A 20,332-nucleotide genomic window follows, 5' to 3' on the forward strand; every position below is an offset into this window, starting at 1 on the left:
TAAGGTATTTATTTTCATCTCCTTAAAAGCTTAGCACACCTAAGGCAATAAAAAGAACCTATTTAAAAACACTGTTTTAATAAGGGATATCTGATGGTCCTCTGGCCGGGTATATTATTAGGAACCACCACTTACAACTCCAACTTGTATTCCAAAGGGAGAAGTTAAAAAAAAAAAAAAAAAGAAACAGAAACATACAACTAATACAATTTCTCTTACTCTTCACTTTTCTTTTTATTATTCAAAAGTCAAATGTTATTTTTAAATCATCCATCCTCAATTTTGATTTAATGTACCGTCATTTTCCCAAGATATGAAATTTCAGAATCTCTTTGGAATACTAATTTCACGTTTCTAGGTTTAACAAAACTGTTGAAATTTTAAATTCCACCCTATTTCCCTGAATTCTCAAGACAGTTGCTGATGTAAATTTTAATATAAAATATTTAGTCACAAAATAGTATTGCTTTTGTATGCACATAGTTGTAAGATTACTTTGCTTTTGTCAATAAAAACTATACCATCTTTCATAAAACTCTAAACAAATTAAGAACTGTAATGGAGAACAAAAATTACACATGGTCAAACAGGTACCAGCACAACGTTAGGTTATATTACATCCAAAAAAGTTTTAATGGTCCCAAATATATATACGCAACAACTAAGCATACACTCAAGGGAGAAAAAAAATCAAAAACAAAATGAAACAAAAAAAAATTATGACACAAATGACCACATCTAGAATTCCACTCAATCTTTAATCAAGTAGGGACAAATCCCCACTTTAAAAACAAAACAAAACAAAACAAAAACAAAAACCTGCAGTTTGAAGGGCAAAGGGAACAGATAAAAAAGAGGAAACTTTATATTCGCCCCTCCCCCACAGAGGTTTTCCAAACCTGTTGTAGCTTGACTAAAATGTTTAGAATGTACGATTTTAAAGGCAGGTCTCTTTATACAAAGAAACTGCTGGCATTCTTAACTAGTGAAGAATTATGGCAAAAAAGCCTATTCTTCTGAGTCTCAAACATGGTCCGAGAAAGCATATTCTGATTGTAGCAACTGACCAGTCAATCCAGGTTCCACTTACAAAACCCCTGCCCTGTTGGCTTTTTGTTTCCATTTCCTTCCCTGAGAAAAGGGCAATGTGTGGTCCAGGCTGGAGAGCTCAAAGGCTTAAGTCTTTCCCCTAAATGTATAACATCCCCTCCTCCTGCTCCATTGAATTGGCACTTGATGAGCAGAAGTCAAGTGTGTGAGCTGAGCTGTGTCAGTCATTCACAAGAGACCACTGCTTTGTTGTGGATTTTGTAGTGGGGAGGGGCAGAGAACCAGTTTTCAACAGGTACTGGTCACTCGGAGGCAGCTGCCATCATTAGGACTCAAACTTTGCTTTCTTTGACAGTGGCAGCGTGTCTTCCTTGTCTTCATCCTCATCGTCATCTTCATCATCATCGGGATAATCTACCAGACCCACGAGGCCTCCCTGTTCAGAAATAAGGATCATTTAAAGAAAAGAAAACACTAGATTTCCAAATACACGTTTTCAGTCTGGGTAACAGATATAGACCCCCTGCCCTATACACTAACTCTGGTTATTTCTAGGTGATGAAACTGCATGAAATTGAAATTCATTATTTTTATTTCCTGAATTTTCCACGATAAAACAAAATTTTAAGTAGTTTATAATCCTAGCAAAATAACCCGAGATAGAAACATTAATTATTGAATTTTAAATGTTTTAAGACTTAATGAGTTAAAATGTTTTTTAACATAAAGTCTAAACTATCAACATGAAAGCTACAGAAGATAAACACATCATTAGAAACGAGGGTAGGGGCCGGCCCCGTGGCTGAGTGGTTAAGTTCGCACACTCCGCTTCGGCAGCCCAGGGTCTCGCCAGTTCGGATCCAGGGCGTGGACATAGCACGGCTCATCAGACCATGCTGAGGCAGCATCCCACATGCCACAACTAGAAGGACCCAGAACTAAATATACAACTACGTACTGGGGGGATGTGGGGACAAAAAGCAGAAAAAAAAAAAAGACTGGCAACAGTTGTTAGAAATGAGGGCAGACAGACTACCAGAGGTTTTAGGAAGGTGATTGTGCCCCGCCCCTTCCTCCTCATTTCATCTGGGCTTCCTTCATAGTTCTGTTCCTTCAGCAGAAACCACTGCAGCACATTTAGACGGCCATGGAAAAATTCACCTGGCTCTGTGCTCAGCTTGCCCCTTCATTTCAGCATTTCTCAGGTTCACTTCTTAGCCCTTAGGGGTCTCCAGTTCATATCAGAGGAAAAGGGACAGTGGATGGGCATTACATTCCTGATTTAGAGCAATGAATCCCAAATACCAGCCCGTTAACTGCTAGTCCAGGACAGCATAAGACAGCCAAAAGAACTGGTTTTTATTCTTAGATTGTCTTTCTTACATTTGGTGTTAAAATTTTGATCCTTTCCTAGATGAAATGTTAGTAATAGTAAATGGTTAATTCTTTTTTATAACCCTTGCTTGGCAAAATAAAGCCAGCATTATTTTCCCCGAAAGTCTTTATATGGGTATTAATTGGGAAAGTTGATAAAAAGAATAACCGAAAAACTTTAAAATTTCTGTAAATGTTGTGACACATACAAATCTGAACCTGAGGATATGAAAATAATAACCTACTCAGACTTCTGTACTGGTCATAAAAACTTTCGGAAATCTCTCAACTTTAGGTATGTTCAGGTGGTGGTGGGAGAATTATTCTCTAGGTCACGAATGTTCCAAGAGACAGTAACCGAAGTCAGTCTCAGCCACAATTACTGTCGAGGAAGCTTAAACTAGGTAGGCCCAGGAGTCAAAAATGTACCTTGGTAGTAATAGCTGCCGTCTGAGATGTATTTTTAGGGACGGATCCAGGAGAGCCTGGAGACCCTGGGGATCCAGGGGATCCTGGAGACCCAGGCAGATTTGTTGCAGGTGACTGGCTGGTGAGGGTAGTCTTTGTTCCACTAGAGAGGGAAAGCTTGAAACTTGGGCTCTGCCGACCAGAAAGATTCGTTTTCAGAAGCACCTCCTTTTCCTCACTTTCTTTTACTAAAAATGAGAATATTGTCAATAGCTGTCACCCATACTCATCTTTTAAAAATCACCCCAAACGAGGTGGCACTAAAACACAATTAACTAGCTTTCCCCTTTGTAGGGAGAAACGCTGCTAGCAAAATACTCATTATCCACGGGATTTTACTTCTGAGAAGGAATGAAACCTTAAGTATTATATTCAGTGTTCCTACCCTTCCTGAAATAATGGATTTTTCTTTACTTTCTCAAGTTGAATTAAGAAAACTTAGCCTATACTTTCACAACAGAGCTATTAATTCACATTCTATAAAGCACTAGAATCTTTAAAATCTATGTCATGACATACAGAAAGTAGATACTAATCGTTTTGTCAAGAAATAAAGAATAAACCTAGAGTGAGAAAGCCCTCATTTTCCCTTGCCCATCTTTTCAACATACATTTCTTCCTTTCCATGAATTTACTTATTGGATCCATAATATCGTCGTCATTTTTAGTTTTGTCAGATGGAGACACCACAGCTTCTCCATCTTCCATGTCATCTTCATCTGTGTTAAACCACATCTCCTCTTCATCTTCTAGTGTTCTGGCATCTCTTCGATATCTATGATTCCTCAAAATGGAACGCATACTATAAGAGAAGAGAAGAAGGTAGACTCATAAAGACTTCTTTAGTCTTCAAGTAGTGCTCCAAATTAGATATGGTCTTAATAGATTAATGGGATAAACAGAATTATACAAATAGAGGGTGACAAAAAAACAAATTTTACTTCCTGTTATCAAAACTGTACTATTATGAATCAGTTATTAAACTTAACGTTGGGGATAGTCATAATTTATGGATTTTAAAATATAACCGGAAGTACGTGAAATCAGGTCTTTAGAAAAATGTACAAGATTTCTTAAAATAATCTGTAACCTTAAAGTAATTCAAAGCAAATAAGATAATATTCTGATTTTACTTTCGACATGGGAAGAAGCCTCATTGCCACATAAGCGTTTTTTCCTTTTTCATTATCTAGCTTGATACATGCCTGAGGAACAATCTACCAATCATACTAATAACCAGCTATACCCGTAGGAAGACATGGGCATTGACCATTACAAAAAACTACACACTGGCACTCGCTGTCTGCTTGCTTCCCCTTTCCCTGCTAAGCGAAACCATACCAACAGCAAACCAGAGCTACCACCATACAACTTGCCAGTGAATGAAGAGATTCAAATATGTGGTCATTTACCTGTCAAGTTTGGGATTATCTTGCCTCTCTCTCTGTTGTTCAAATCTCAGTTTCAGTCCTTTAAATGTCTGTACATAATCTACATCTTCCAGTGCTTTCCAGTAATTTTCAATTACATGAGCAGTTAATGATTTTATATCTTCCTATAGGAAAAAAATAAATATGATAGGCAAAATACTTTTAGCAAGATATGAGGCTTAACTGTAGTGAATTCATAAACCTGCCCCAAATAGTTTAACTTCATAATATTCTCCAATCTTAGAGATAATCAAACAATGAACATGGGCCTAACATATACTGGCTACTTCAGTCTGATTTTCGGTGTACCTCAGAATTATCTATGGATCTTTCCAAATTAAGCGCCCAAGCCCCACCTTAGCTGATTCGTATTCAATTCACTCCATCTGGGCATGCACATTTTGAAATTACACTACAGAAAAGTGCTGGAGATACATGGTGGTGATGGCTACATAACAATGTGAATCCACTTAATGCCAATGAACTGTTCACTTAAAAATGGTTACAATGGCAAATTTTATGTTACGTATATTTTGCCATAATTTAAAAAAGCAAGCCACAGCTAATTCTGACACACACCAATCTTTGAGAAGCACTAGCTTACTATGTTATTACAGAATCAAGAGTTTGTTATGAAATTTATACACTATTTATACAATAGTAACTGCTCTTGTCAAGAAAAATTCAGAAAACTTCAGAGTTAAAAACAAAACACATCCAAATACTTATCTGTTAACTGTAATTTTACTTTCTTAAAAAGATTACCATGACAGTGTTAAATGAATTTTCAAACTGTCCTACAAAGGATTCATAGCTGCTGAGAGAGAAGATTATTTTGGTTTTTATTAGTTTGAATCGAATCTCTCACGAGCTTTTGGTAACACTGGTTTTCTTTTAAAATTTTTCTCTAAGTATTTAATCTCAAATGAGCCAAAATACCCATAAGGCATATTCAGTTTTCTCAAACAAAACCAAAATTCTAACTAAAAAAGTACAGAACCTACCACTCTAATAAACTCAAACATCTCTATTATGGCAGAGTTCATCAGATTGTAGCGGGATCCATTGTTGAGAAATGCTTTGACTACTGGTTCAAACAAAAAACTTTTCATTATGTAGCGGTTGTAAAACTCATCTTTTAATCCAATAATCTTTCTCTTAAAACGAAGAGCACCTGAAACACAGAGGCATTGTTGTTCAAATTACATACCACACTTTCATATTTTAGACTTACAAAAACACCCAAAAAACCCGTAAATGTAAATTCTTCATGCAGTGATATGTTACTGCTTCCAGAAGTATGAACCTGAAGATAAGGATCAGAAAGGGTTATCAGAAAAATGTATTCTAACCAGTAGTGTATGTCATCATAGAACACAAGTCTTGGAGAGCCAGAAGAATGCTAAACTAAGTCACTAATGACCAAAGTGTACTTTACATCTGAAATAAGAGCTAAAGTAGGGCTAATAAATTAATTAACCTATCAGACTACTTTAACATATCTTTTTATATAAACCTTCAAAACAACAGAAAAAAGCACTGTTTTATTAGGGCAATCCACTGTATAATTTCATCATTATTTTTGGACACTCTTATTTTTGCATCAGAGTTCATGGATTTACACTGGTTTATTTGTGGATGTGTTTGCAGAAATGCTATAAACCCACAAAAATCTGCATGACCCCAAATTTGCCTTCCCACAGTTTAGAATAAATTTAGAGGATGTTGTTTTCAAATTGTGGTCCTCTATGCTTACTGCAGCGAGTATGCTTTTTAATTTTTTTCCTAGTTTTCCTTTTTACAATTAATTAGGCTTTAACTTACAGATTAAAAGGTATATTTACATCTTGAGGTATGGGGAGTTACTTAAGTCACCATTCATCAAGATCCAAATATACTCAGACAGCTAGACTTCAACAAAGCCCTCTTCACCTAAATGGAATGATCAGTAAGTTAATGCCCCAGTTATTGTAAACAGTTCAAAAAAGCATACTCACTTCATGCAGTCACATCGTCTTCGGTTGGCAAGATTAAATATTGTGTTTGTATTTTGGTTTCTTTGGAGATCATGGAAGTGGCCCGTTAAATTGCCAATTTGTTATTAATCAAGTCCTTCATGAGCAGGTAGCCAGGCAACCATGCTGACACGGTTTCTGGGTGGGAAGGCAGAGGAGTAAAGCAGCTCAATTTTTCTTTAGTTGGCAGAAAAGAGGTCCACAAGTGAATGCCCAATTAGGTACAGTTGATTATAAACTGCCTTAACAATCCAACTTATTTAAGAGTGTCTCTTTCTAAAGAGACACTCTGGGCAGGGAGGTTCAAAATAGTTTATAGAATAGTAATTGCATTTTATTTTTTAAACTACTGAATATTTTCAAATACATAAGCATGGTGAAATAAGACATTTTGAACAATAATAGGCATCTTTCTGTGTGATAAGTCAAAGGCTAACAAGGGTTTGGTTTCCCAAAACAATGATTTTAGAGGTTTTTTTTTAAACGTCACTTGTCAAAGGAACGTAGACAGTTCCATTTGTTAGAATAAAAATCAACACTTTAGAGCTCATGCTAATAGGCCACATTTTAAGCTTTTAGTAATTAAGGCAAGAGCTATTAAGAGCTACCACTCCAACTTTGCAGGCTGTGTGGAGACTTGTGTCATACTGTAACACACACTAGCTGAAGCCTGTGGTCCGCATGCAGTGCCCAGGTAAGTGAGAACTCCCTTCCCAGAACTCACTAAGACTAGGGTCTGATGGGGATGGGCGCCGCTATCTAAGAGCAGTTCTGTTCACAAAGTGCTGACGTCGACAGAAGGTGGTTTTGCTCATTTCCATTTGGCCTCATTTAAATAAAAAACTGTGTTGTTTCCATTCAAACCCTTCCCCAAAAAGAAATTTGCATCAAAAATATCCAACCACTATTCTTTGCTATTGAATAAAAAGTTGCTTGGAAAAATTTACCAGTGCATTCTATGAAGTCAAGTTGCTCAAAAGAGATTAGGGAACACTTTTGGGATGGGTCAAATTGGCATAACCATAGGATTTTCCAGGTAAAGTGCACTCTGCATCCACTCACATCTCTAACTTTAATTAACATGCCAGGAATCTCTTGTGCTTAGTTTCAATCGTCTCTAAAACATAATTTGTCTTTACACAACATGAGATATCACGTATTGAGATTTTTTGCCTCATGTAACTAATGATAGCTGAATAAAAGCATCTACAACAAAATTATTTTATTCCTCTTATAGATTTCCGTATTTTAAACAAAAACAACCAACCAGACAACAAAAAACATGAGCTAAAAGGATACAATGTAAGATCCAAGAATCCTGAAAAGGCCAAGGAAATAAGACTGATAACACTAGTGTGTGTATACAGACACACACACACATCTATCTAACATATAAAGACTAAGTTTTGAAAGGAGTGCTAGTCTCACCTACAGACTTAATTAGTTGTCTTTAAATATGATAAAAGTATATGGTTAAGCAGCAGCACATGTAAAAAATTAAAAGTTCCGTAAGCCCCCAACTGTTTAAATTTAACCACTCATTATCTTTTCTCCTTACAAGTGAGCATCAAAATTTACTTATAAACTCTCCCTTAAACAACATTATACCTAATATTTTATTTCAATGTACTCTTTTCTCAGAAGACCAAAAATATCTTAAACCTCCTCAAATTTATACTTAGTTCTTTTAGAAAGTCTTGATAAAAACTCCTCCTGTACGCTGTAAAGCCTGTCCTAGAGAGCTCATTCCTAATGACTGGCATCTTTTCAGAAGCTACTTGTATTCTCAATCCTGGGAAGAGAGCCACACTGGGAATCATTTGAGAAAAAGTTAAATGATAACCTAACTTAGTTTGGAATATAGTAACAATAATAAAGCATAACTAAGATTTTGTAGGCATGCTTGATTTCCTACAACATAAACTTCATTAACTTGTAATGATTCTCTTCATAGTTCTCATTAAGTTATGAGAAATCTTCTTTGTAATACTACAAGCAAAATAATGAGATGAAGAACTGAAGGGAAGGCCTTTCCTTTCCTGCCACTCTCCCACTAGAACACTTGGGTTCTCCCCATACCAAACCACCGCACACCACGCCTTTGCAATCTGCACGTGAACTGTCTGTCTAACCAAGCAAGTCACAATCTCCTGTGACCAAGACACAACTCAATTTACCTCTTTTGTGAAATTTTCCTCATGTGCCTCATTCATGTAGAATAAATTCTTGCCACTGTACTTCCAAACATACCTCAATTAGTGCTTATGTTGTATTTTGACTTTTACAGACTATCTCCTCCTAATGCACTCTGATCTCCTTGAAAGCCAAGTCCAGGTCTTAATCATCATTATTTTCCTAGTACCAGGTATATACTGTACTTCATCAAATCTAAGATGCCAGTGATTGCAAAAAACTTTATTGCATTTTTTCTACTAAGAAAACAAAAAGAGCTATCATTCATAATGACATGCCATTAACTACGAGACTCACCTTGATTTGAGAGATGATAAATGCATAAAAATGCATGTTGTAGAATCAATATGGTAGTAGGTGTTGAATAAATTTATTGAAATAAAATTGTTTATTCGTTTATTCAGTTTTTCCATTCTGTCTCACCTGCTCATAAAACTCCCTTTCCCACACTTAAACAAAGCCTTCCATGTTGACATGAAAGAAAAATTTAAAGCATTTGTTATGAATTCCCTTTCAACTTGGTCTTGGGGCTCTCACTTTTGTTGATAGGTATATAAGGAAACTGAATATGAGTTTGAAAGTCCTTCTTTTGTATGTGCTAAGCACATATAATAGTAAGGCAGACCGAAATAATGAATTTATTTTTTGTGGTCCTTAGCAGTCTAGGTTAATGCCACAGATGCTACCTGTTACTTTTGGCTGAAAAAGATTACTAAGGTAAAATCAAAGGTCCTGGGTAATCAGAAAGTAATTGTACTAAACATCTCAAGGTTGGAAAATGAAAATATACTCTGATCACATGTATTCTCAGTACATACTGCAGTGTGTACATTAGCCTGAGAAACTAACTGTAACAACTGACAGAAAAGTTTAATGAACTGATAACTTTTAATGAATTTTCTAAGAAAGAAACCTATTTCTAATACTGTTTTAAAGATAAAATGTTGACAGAATAAATCAACGAGACACATCCTTATAAACAATTTTTTTTTATAATTTAAGCATATTTAAAAAACCAATTATGCAAAGAATTTAAATGATGCAAAAGCAAAAAGCAAAAATGGACGTGTATGTTCAGCCTCTAATTAGTGGATGATTATGATGCTTTTAAACAACAATAAAACAACCAAACTTACCTATAAAAGGCAAAAGTTAGTTACCAGCAGACCTCTCTTACTGAGCCTCTAGGGTACCCCTAAAATTGGTGTGCTAACTTACCAAAGAAGGCTGGCTGCTACAAGAGCAATATGCTGGAGTAATTTATTTCCAATTCAAAAACATGTTTTACTTCAACAAACTAGGGTCTTAAGGATACAGTTAAAGTCAGCTTTTGAAAAAACATACATAACTAAGAACAACTTTGTTAAAAGACTATCTGTTGCTCTAAAACAGTTAGCCGCCTTTTCCCATAAAGGTCTACACAGTAACATTCTAGGCATTGTGGGCCACATATGATCTCTCTATTTTTTTTTAAACCACCCTTTAAAAACACAAAAGCCATTTTTCAGCTTGCAAGCTGTATAACAGACCAAGGGGTCCAAATCCATTTGGAGACAGCTGTAATCTGCCACTCTGGCTTTAAAATATCTCAGATTAACACAATGTTATATGTCAAATATTATCTCAAAGCTGGGAAAAAAATTTTGTGGAATTAATGAATGGACCATCTGTAGACATTTGTGCTTGGCATTCTGTAACTTAGAATGTGTTTCGGGAACTCAGAGCTATTAGCTATAACTTTTCCAAATTACGAAAATATTCTTCATGATTTACTGTGAGACTCCAGTCTCATAAGAACGCCCAATTTGTAATTAGTAATGCTGTACTGAAGTAAAAAAAAAAAAATAAGAGAGGTAAAATGATCTAAGGTGGCTTTTCAATAATGGAATATAATACTTTATTTTGTAGAGGCACTCAAACACTATATATCAAGGAGAAGGGAGAGAGTCACGAAAATCATCTGCTCAAAATGTGCCAAATCTACACAATGAATGTCGTTTTTTTAGTATTAGAACCTATGTCTCCTGACCTGAAATCAGTGATCTTTTCTTCTCAGACAGTAAGATCTAAAGATACCAACATGATAATATGCAGATCATAATAAATAATTCTACCAGAAGCAACACTTACATAATGCCAAGAAAGCATGCTTTGAGGCCATAAGAACTAGCACTCTCCGGAGGATGTCCTTATTAATGATGTAGTTCTTTATGTGGTAGGTATGGTGCTCCACACAAAATGTTAACAATTCCAATACAAGTGCCAACAACTGGGCAGTCTGAAAATCATCTAAAATAAACAAAACACAATTGTATTTAATGGCTAACATTCTTCTCCTCCCCAAATCTAAGAATCCAAATTGTAATCGAATACAATCCCGTTATTAACCCAAATATTTTCAAGTTAAGGAAAAGGGAACTAACATTTACTGAAGGCCTACCATGTGCCAAAAAATGGTTTACATTTTTTCTTATTTAATTTACACAAGTCTATGAGGAATTGGTTTCAGAAGACCCAAGTCTGAAGAGTTAGTAAGGCAGAGATGGGATACCAATCTATTAGGTCTGCTTCAACACAAAGCGCAAGAACGCTCTACCATATCATAACACATTCTTCAGCACGGACACACACAGCACAGGAGGTCCTGCCAGGCACCACCCGGTCTTTGTGGAATTACTCTCTCTGCTCCTATGACTCCCTGTCTTCTGTGCCTCCTTTACTACACCCAAGTCCACACGGAATTATGATTATTGGCTTATCTCCTTCACCAGGCAGCAAACCTCTGAAAGTGTTTCTCATTTCTCCTATTTAGCCCCTAAAGATTATATATGGTATGGTGCCTTCCATACAATGGGTTCTCAAGAACCCTCAAGCTTTACCTAATATGGATAAAGTAGATAGGAAAAATGAATATCACATTTCCAAGACTTGATTCCAGAGTCACCAAAAAAGGAAATTTAACATTTATTTTTTAAGTGGCGTTATAAGTTAAATATACTATATTGATAATTCATGACAAAACTTCAATAAGGGATTCCCAATGAAGACCCTAAAACTACTTTCTGAATTTCACACACACACACAGATTAAGGCTAAAGGAATAAAATGCAGAAATAATAAATAATCCTAACATAGCAAGAATCCTCAGTGCAAATAAAAACAGCTGAATATTGAGCACAAGCTTTGCTCTGTCTACAGATCGGGAGTACAAATAACTTAAAAAGAGTTGTTTCATAGCTTTCTTCTCCTATTTATTTCACTTATGTAAATACAAACTAAATACAAATATTGCTTTAACTTTTTTTTTTTTTTTTTTTTTTTTTTTGCTGAGGAAGATTGGCTTTGAGCTAAAATCCATCGCCAATCTTCCTCTATTTGTATGTGAGTTGCCAGCAGGGGATGGCCACTGACAGACGAGTGGTGACTGGTGTAGGTTGCACCCAGGAACTGAACTAGGGCCGCTAAAGAGGAGTGCATCAAACTTAACCACTAGGCCATCAGGGCTGGCCCCAAAAAAAATTCTTTTAAAATGCCAAAACACAAAATTATCTCATAGCTTCTTTTGCTTCTATTATCTGATCACAGCACTTGAACCCCTCTTTTGAAAATACATTATTAAACTTCTATGTTAACACCAACTCTGAGTTTCAGAATTTGAGAACAAAGAACTTAACTACCAACCTGAATTATCTTACCTTTGCTAGGTTTGTCTTCTGTTGTATTTGCCAATAAGGGAGCAGTGAGGACATGCATACAGTGCTTATAGAAGAAACCCAGAAATTCAGTCTTTTCTGTTTTCTAAGGGATCAAAAACACTTCCATGAACTTTAACTGCACTGGTTCCTACCAGTAATAGACAATATACTAGTATGAAAAAGAGAAAAATGCCCATGGCTTACATTGGCAGTAGCTAACATGTTCTCTGGGTCAACTAAAGTTCGAAGCAGGCCCATAAGTTGGACTGCTCCTCCAAGTTCTGGGTCTGTATCACAAATCATATGTTCTATAATGAGGTTGATGAGCAAAATATCCTGGTAAGAAAAATACACACAATAAGGATCACTTATTACACAAAAGAATGGAAAAAGCACATACTACGAACATATACTATAGCATTATACCTAGCCTAGCTATCTTGGTAACTGCAAACAAAATGAAATGATTGACTGACTAACTTCTTTAATAACATATATGGCAGTGTTTCCTTAAAGTGTGGTACAGGCACATTACAGTAAATAGTACCGAAAAGAAGAAAGTTTCTTTCTCTTTCTACTATTTTTAAATCCCTCTGATTAAAGGAAAAACAAAGTTTCAGTTTGGTGCTACAGATCTTCACACCTCTTGATAACGAAATCTCCCTTCTAAAGAAAGCTAATGAGCCTTAGGTTCATAGCTTTAATAGTAAAAATATTTAGCTAGAATTTATAACACTGTTCTACTTTCACTGCATTTTATAGATTCCTTCTATTTATGGCAAATGGTATCTGTATCTGTTCTCCATTTATGGAAATGATACAAAATTTCCATTTAAAATAAACTTAAAAAATTAGTTGGTACCTGAATGTCTGAAATTGGAGAAAACGAGATTATGGTATTTAGAGAGCACACAGGAGAACAAATGCATTATATAGACCCCAAGTGTCATAGAAAATTGACTGCTAGTCTTCCTGAGGCTCTACTATGACTGGTGTTCCTGGCCCAATGAGTAAATAAAAACTGAGAGGAATTCAGTGAGAAAATCCCCGCTCTTGCCTATGCATGCAATGGTAGGATGGACAAAGAGAAAATGCAGAGAGTATATGGAAATAACGACGAAGACTGGGAATCAAGAGGCCTTCTGGATGTGAGTGAAGTTCGTCAATGTATGTTCAACTGGTGGGTTACAGGGTTAACGAGAATAACCTTTATTTTTAACAATACAGTTATTTTGGTTTTCAAGATAGGACTATTTTTATAAAAGAAAAGCATGGCATAATATTCAACAGTTCAAACTGCACCTACCCCAATACTACAATTTTAAAAACCCCAAAAACCTTAAGTATAGAAGTTACAAGGGATTCCACTTCATTTTGACATGACAACACATTAGGATCTCTTAAAAAAGTAAAAGTCTGCTTTCTCATTTTGTAAAAATTTGATAGAAAAACAAAAATCTATGCAGAATTCCTGCCTAAGAGGATCTCTTTTTCCTTCATCCCTTAAGAAGGAGTTGAGGGCAGAATATCCTGGTTTATTCTTAAGTAAAAAGTTACTTCCAAAGTTTTATGGGGGAAAGAGGAAAAAAAAATCAGAATCATTGGCTTAACTATCTGATAATAAAACAGAGCACACACATTTAGGGCTGTCGCATATGCCATGTACCACATACTCTGGAAGTGCCCTTCACATCACCAGGATGTATTCTCTTACTTTGAAATTGGTGTGTGTGTGAACAAGACAATAGCTTGTTCCTATGGCTAGGCAGAAAAGCAAGCACCCTAAATACTTTCCAAGGGACCGTGCTTAATTTCTTCATTCTTGATGATTGTGAAAATCTATCCCTAACAAAGTCAGTGTTTTCCTCATAATTCCACATATAGAAGAACAATTTATTGACTACATGATTTAAATAAGACAATACAGCAAGTTAACTTCAGAATTGAGAAACTTGAACTCAAAAATTTAAAAAGAAATTTAAGTTGAGCATTAACAAATAACTGCTGTAAGACAATTTATCAACTGAGACCAGAGCCAGTTTAGGGGAAGAATAAGCCATTTGATATTATGGCTACATGTTTCCCAAACATAACTATTTAGATCTTAAAAAACGAATAATAAATACAATTAGAGCTCCCCATGTATAAATACTTACTGTTAGTGCAAATAATATTTACCTTGTTGGTTATTTTTTGCTCTGTTAACTTCTTACTTACATCATCATTCTGTTGTGCCTCCTGCATGACAAACTCTCGTACCATGGATGGATTATATTCAACCAAGTATGAGAATATATCAGTAGCAGCACTTCGCACCTGTGTATCATCCATGCCCTACAGATAAAAAGTACTTATTTCTCCCATAACTATAAAAATATGAAACTTATAGCTATATAAGTCCAAAACCTAGCAAATTATAAAACACTGCAATAAAAGAGGGGTAAAAAATTCTGCTGCCATGTAAAATTCTTGTTCTATGGTTAAAATTATACTTTCTTTTATTCCCGTTTACTTTTCTATTTTAACATTTCAACTAATAGGCTACCAATTAACAAATTATTAAAAATATGGAAAATACCTAAGTATTCTTTCCAGTACTGTATAAGGTCTCTCTAATACTAGACGTGCATAGCCTTTAAAATTTATGTAATACACAGCTAACACTAAATATTGGCTATAATGAAATACTTGCATGATCCATAAAAAATATATTACTTTCGTGGATTAGAAATATAATGGTAATTAAATATAAGGAGAAACAAACTTACAAGGATGACTTCTAAAGCTGGTAAGATGCCCATGTTTGACAAAGTCTTGAAAAAAGCATCTCTGTTTTGAGGTTGTAGCGTTTGGGAAAACGCACAAAATTCTTTTAAAAAGTTAACCTGAAATTAGGAAAAAGGATAAATAATATAAAAAAGTCTGTTATTTTCGCTTCATGCCCTTCCTAATATAAAATTTCTTACCAATTCCTGTCTTTTTTCTTCATCCGTTGCTTCATCTGTTAGTTGTGCAAACAAATCTGTCAGAAATTTTTCATCTTCCTGTGAAATGACAGGATAAATATAATGATGCTAATAGTAAGAGTTAATAAAATACAATTTCAAGGTGCTGTAATAGAAGATATAAATTGTAATAACTAGAAAAAGGAAAGATGGTGTTGGCAATGCTGGGTTTTTAAAGATTGGCACCTGAGCCAACATCTGTTGCCAATCATCTTTTCTTCTTCTTTTTCTTCTTCCTCTCCCTAAAGCCCCCCAGTACATAGTTGTATATTCTAGTTGTGAGTGCCTCTGGTTGTGCTCTGCAGGACGCTGCCTCAGCATGGCCTGATGAGTGGTGCCATGTCCACACCCAAGATCCAAACTGGTGAAACCCTGGGCCACTAAAGCAGAGAATGCAAACTTAGCCACTTGAACACAGGGCCAGCCTCAATGCTAGTTTTTTTTCTTTTGGTCCTGAGATAACATCTGTTGCCAATCTGCCTCTATATTGTATGTTGGACGCTGCCACAGCACGTCTTGACAAGCAGTGTGTAGGTCTGCACTGGGGATCCGAACCCTGGAAGCCCAGGCTACCAAAGCAGAGTGTGCAACTTAACCACTACACCACTGGGCCCGCCCTGGCAATGCTGTTTTTGACGGGAGAGAAGGAAAAACCAAACTATTAAAGGATAAATTAGGTATTTATAAAGATTATTCTTTATATTTTGGCAAGGTTGTATTTCCTAAGCCTTTTTAAAGGCCACACTGTAAAGGCTTTGTGGACCACATGGTCTCTACCACAACTACTTAACTCTTGTTATAGTAGGAAGCAACCATAGACAATAGGTAAATGAATGAATGTTCAAATCAAACTTTATTTACAAAAGCAGGTCCGGGCCATAGTTTGAAGACATCTCGTTTTCACAGGGTTTCATAACCTTAACTTTAGAAGTTCTCTAACTTCAAAACTTCAAAAGGGTCTGCAACTTCTCAAATGAAAATAAAGCTTCCTTCACATTTTAAAGACACAGAAAATGATTCAATTATTTTAAAAGCGAAATTCAGAGCTTTTAAAGAAACATTATTTGAAAATATACATATACACACGACAATTTAATATACATTAAATTATTTTGAAAAGGATTCAAAAGATACTCTCATAGGTTATTAATCTGGGTAAATAAGTCAGAGTAGAGAATTTGGGAAAGAACGTCAGATGTTATTTTATCTTACACCTCCTTATTTTATATTGAGACAGATTAAGAAACTTACCCAAAGCCCACACACAGCAGGTTGTAGAATTTGATTGCCTGTTCAATTTTTTCCATCACTATTGTTAATTAAGATTGCTAGATTTTAATTCCATATGACCTCAGCTAGAAGTAAATTCAACCCTACTTCAGCCCTAGAGACATACCTAAGTCTCAATATATATACATATGTACGTATATATGTGTGTTTATGTAATCTCCCACTACACTATCAACTCCATATTCACTATTGTAAGTGCTCAAGAAACATTTTCTGTGATATTAAATTAGTTTTGTTATTCCCACCTTTTCTTTTTCTAAAATGTACAAGTGGCCATAACTCAAATGGCATCCAATTTCAAGATGCTTCCCAGATATAATCTAGTCCACCAACTGTAAATCAAATGATTAAAAAAGATTCTCTGAACTGCTGCATTTGGGGGTACAGAAGTATAGAGAATAAGAATGTTTAATACTATTACACAGAGGGCAATCCATGCTCATGGGTGTGATTGTGTACACAAAGTAGTTAAGAACCTGCTTTAAATTATACCTCAATCACTCCTCAAAAAATTTGTAAAATTCTTCTTCCTTGACACCAGCGCTCTGGATGTTTAAGTGCCCAGCATCAACAGAAACAGACAGAACTGCAGCATGGCAGCTAACATCTTACAAAGCACGTAGGGAAGCAAAGACTTAACAACTTCAAATCATATTTAATGAGTAAAACGGGCACTTGACAGGTATGAAGCCCAGGAAAATAGAGCAGCAACAACTCCCTGCATAACAAAATAAGAACCACGTGGAGATAAAGAAAAGGACCAGGAGCACTCAGGACTATAGAAGGAAACCAGGAAGCAACACTGGACCAGAACAGAGGCTTTACTAGGTAACTGGCAAAAACTAGTTCCTTATCAAAGAATAAATGAAAATTGATACTAAAATCCATCTCTATTCTCAATCACAACACACTGTTTAGAGGATTACTATTATATTTATCAGACTGTACTGCCTATATTATGTGTTTACGTCTGTCTTAAATGAACAGAAAATATGTCAAATTAGTCAACAGGAACTGGAATTATTACTAGCTCCAGGAAAGAAGCTTTCGTAATATTGACTTTTCTATTTGAATTCATACTTTCTTTTTTTTAAAAGGTGACAAAGGACACTAAAAATAAAGCAATTTTCTAAAAAAGAACAGACATGAAAATTAAACTTACTGCTTTATTTCTAACATGCAGCTCTTGCTTTCATTTGCCTCCTTTATTTAACAAATCCGGGTTTCAAATAATTATTTTACTTGTAGATTTGAGGTAAGGTCTTATAAGATAATATCTTTCAATTCATATTACCTGTTATTCTTACAATATCATGGGCATCCAAGAAACAAAAAACATGGGATGTGTGCAACTCACAAATCTGTGCCCCATGCAAACTTCTATTTCAGTTAGAATAGACTAATTCACACTATGGGATCATCCACTGAGAGGTTCTATGACTTTGTGGGTATTACAAATGCAGATTACAGGCCAACTCACAGAGATTTTCATTCTATGTTTTATGCAGAATCCAGGACACTGCATCCTAGGCAATTCTGATACAAGCACCCTAAGACACCAGACCTGAGAGACTAGGCATACTGTAAAAAGAAAATTTGGAGTTTAATAAGCAATTAATTGCTTAATTAATTAATTAATTAGTGGGGCCGGTGCAGTGGTTAAGTGTGCATGTTCCACTTCAGCAGCCCGGGGTTCACCGGTTCAGACCCCGGGTGCGGACATGGCACCACTTGGCAAGCCATGCTGTGACAGGCGTCCCACATATAAAGTAGAGGAAGATGGGCACAGATGTTAGCTCAGGGCCAGTATTCCTCAGCAAAAAGAGGAGGATTGGCAGCAGATGTTAGATCAGGGCTAATCTTCCTCAAAAAAAAAAAAAAGCAATTAGTAATAGATACTCAAAGAAATGCTCGAGTCTTGCATCACGTTCAATGCTTTACAGGAATGATCTTATTTAATCTTCACATGACCTTATAGGGTAATTACTACCATCACAATCCTTCAGATCAGGAAACTGAAGCTTTAACAGGTTAAGAAAGCTGCCCAAGTCACATAGCTATTAAGTGACAGGTGGAGCTGAAACTCCTATTTACATCTAACTTCCTCATATTCTCATCCATTACAGAAGCATGCTTTTTGGTAAGGAGACACACAACTATAATTTGCCAACATCTGTTATAGTCCTTTGACCTTAAAACTGGGCCTTTAATATATTATTACTTGGGAGTTCTATAAATCCTATAGAATTTATATTCTATATTTAATGACCTATTTCTTGGCTGCCTTGTTTCATTTTTCTTTCCTCTTCCAATATATTCTATGCATAACTGATAGACTAATGTCCCTAAAATTCTACATTCAATCATTTCATTAAGATCATTCCCCTATAATTTCTCCAAGCTGGACTTTTTCTTTTCTAATCACACTTACCTTCCCTAACCCAAACACAACCACCTTCTGGTCCCATAGTATATTATAATCTCTTGTAATAGCCCCAAAATACATACCTTTAGCCAAAAATTAAAACTCAATTTAGGTATTTAGAACGAACATAAAATTATTTCTGCTAAAGGCAATTAACAGCTTAAATGGTATCAATCAAGTAGAAAAAAACGAATGATCTAACTCACCTGTAACATACCAACAATTTCTACTTTATTGAAAAAGATAAAAGAGTGAAGTGTTGATAACATGTTTTCTTCAAAGACTGAAGGGGTAGGTAGAACCATATCTTGTATATACTGTACTCTGTATGTCTGATGAATTTTTTGTTTCAGCTCAGGATCTGATATGGGAATTACTTCTTTAAACTTGGCTGTTTTTGTTAGAAATTCCCTGTGTTTTCGTGGTTGTGATAAAGCAGGATCATATTCTAAGCATCCAATGACGTCCATTATACATTCCTCAGAGAACATAACTTCGAAAAGAGCAGTTCGATTCAAGAGGAAGATGCCTTTGATAATTTCATACAAGTGGTGCAGTCCTTCAGTATTTTCCAAATCCTCACACACATGAAAAAGCTCTAAGAGCTTTTTAATATAACCCTCATTTTCCAGTGCTAGTGCAAGTTTTTCACGACGCAGGGGAGAAGGTAAAGATGATGCCACAAGTTCTGCAATTTCCTCAAGGCGACTTAATTCACAAGATGGCAATTCTAACCCTGGCGATGACATATCATCAAAACGCTCCTCTTCCGATTCATCTACAAGGTCCTGAGTGATGTCCACTGAAGGGTCCTTTCCTTGAACCTATTAAATAAGATTTATGACAGCTGACAAAATATAATCAAGCAAATCTAAATGATACTCTTAGATGAATACAAGAGATGCTACAAGAAAACTATAGTAATTTTCAAGTTCAGGACTCCTCCTTCCAACCTGACATAATCGCCTACTTTTCTAAGTTAATATTTCTACGAATTACACACACTTTCAACTTTAAGGAAAGAAGTTCAAAGTTCAGAGATGGAGTGAGCTTCCTCATAAGTGCAAGATTTACCAGCAAGAGAAGCACTCTAGGATATGCTAAACTAACTGTGACTGTGACCCACATTGTAGAGACCTGATGCTAAAACATCCACTTCACATCTTACATCCATGGCAAGTCACAGAAACATTCCTAGCACTATGCTCTATGATAGCCACCATGAAACCTCAAAGTTTAACTTTAAGTAAAATTCAAACAAATATCATAATGCTGTGACCATAAAAAATATATATGATTGTAAGCAACAAGGAAAATATATAATCTCAATCAAGTCTAGAAACCAAGGGCCAAAAAGCATGTACAAATTGGCTTGGGACCAAAGTGT

The 20,332-nt window shown here is 35.7% G+C and overlaps 1 protein-coding gene across 2 annotated transcripts in view; it reads right to left on the minus strand.

Annotated features, from left to right (window-relative positions):
* Positions 1 to 204: 204 nt before the first annotated feature.
* PPP4R3A (protein phosphatase 4 regulatory subunit 3A) overlaps positions 205 to 20,332 on the minus strand; it is a 37,247-nt gene continuing 17,119 nt past the window's right edge. Inside the window, exons 4-15 of one of the 2 annotated variants that reach the window (XM_070594175.1) lie at positions 19,152 to 19,769; positions 15,192 to 15,269; positions 14,994 to 15,110; positions 14,443 to 14,559; positions 12,430 to 12,561; positions 12,226 to 12,328; positions 10,661 to 10,819; positions 5,327 to 5,496; positions 4,305 to 4,447; positions 3,504 to 3,694; positions 2,854 to 3,080; positions 205 to 1,486 (exon numbers count right to left, since the gene is read on the minus strand). In XM_070594175.1, the coding sequence (XP_070450276.1) occupies positions 1,376 to 1,486; positions 2,854 to 3,080; positions 3,504 to 3,694; positions 4,305 to 4,447; positions 5,327 to 5,496; positions 10,661 to 10,819; positions 12,226 to 12,328; positions 12,430 to 12,561; positions 14,443 to 14,559; positions 14,994 to 15,110; positions 15,192 to 15,269; positions 19,152 to 19,769 (2,166 nt within the window). In that variant the 3' untranslated portion in view covers positions 205 to 1,375. Of the gene's footprint in view, positions 1,487 to 2,853; positions 3,081 to 3,503; positions 3,695 to 4,304; positions 4,448 to 5,326; positions 5,497 to 10,660; positions 10,820 to 12,225; positions 12,329 to 12,429; positions 12,562 to 14,403; positions 14,560 to 14,993; positions 15,111 to 15,191; positions 15,270 to 19,151; positions 19,770 to 20,332 lie in introns of both variants that reach the window. The other variant, XM_070594174.1, reaches the window with a different exon arrangement.

The sequence above is a fragment of the Equus przewalskii genome, chromosome 25 (assembly GCF_037783145.1).
Source record: "Equus przewalskii isolate Varuska chromosome 25, EquPr2, whole genome shotgun sequence".
Taxonomy (NCBI): domain Eukaryota; kingdom Metazoa; phylum Chordata; class Mammalia; order Perissodactyla; family Equidae; genus Equus; species Equus przewalskii.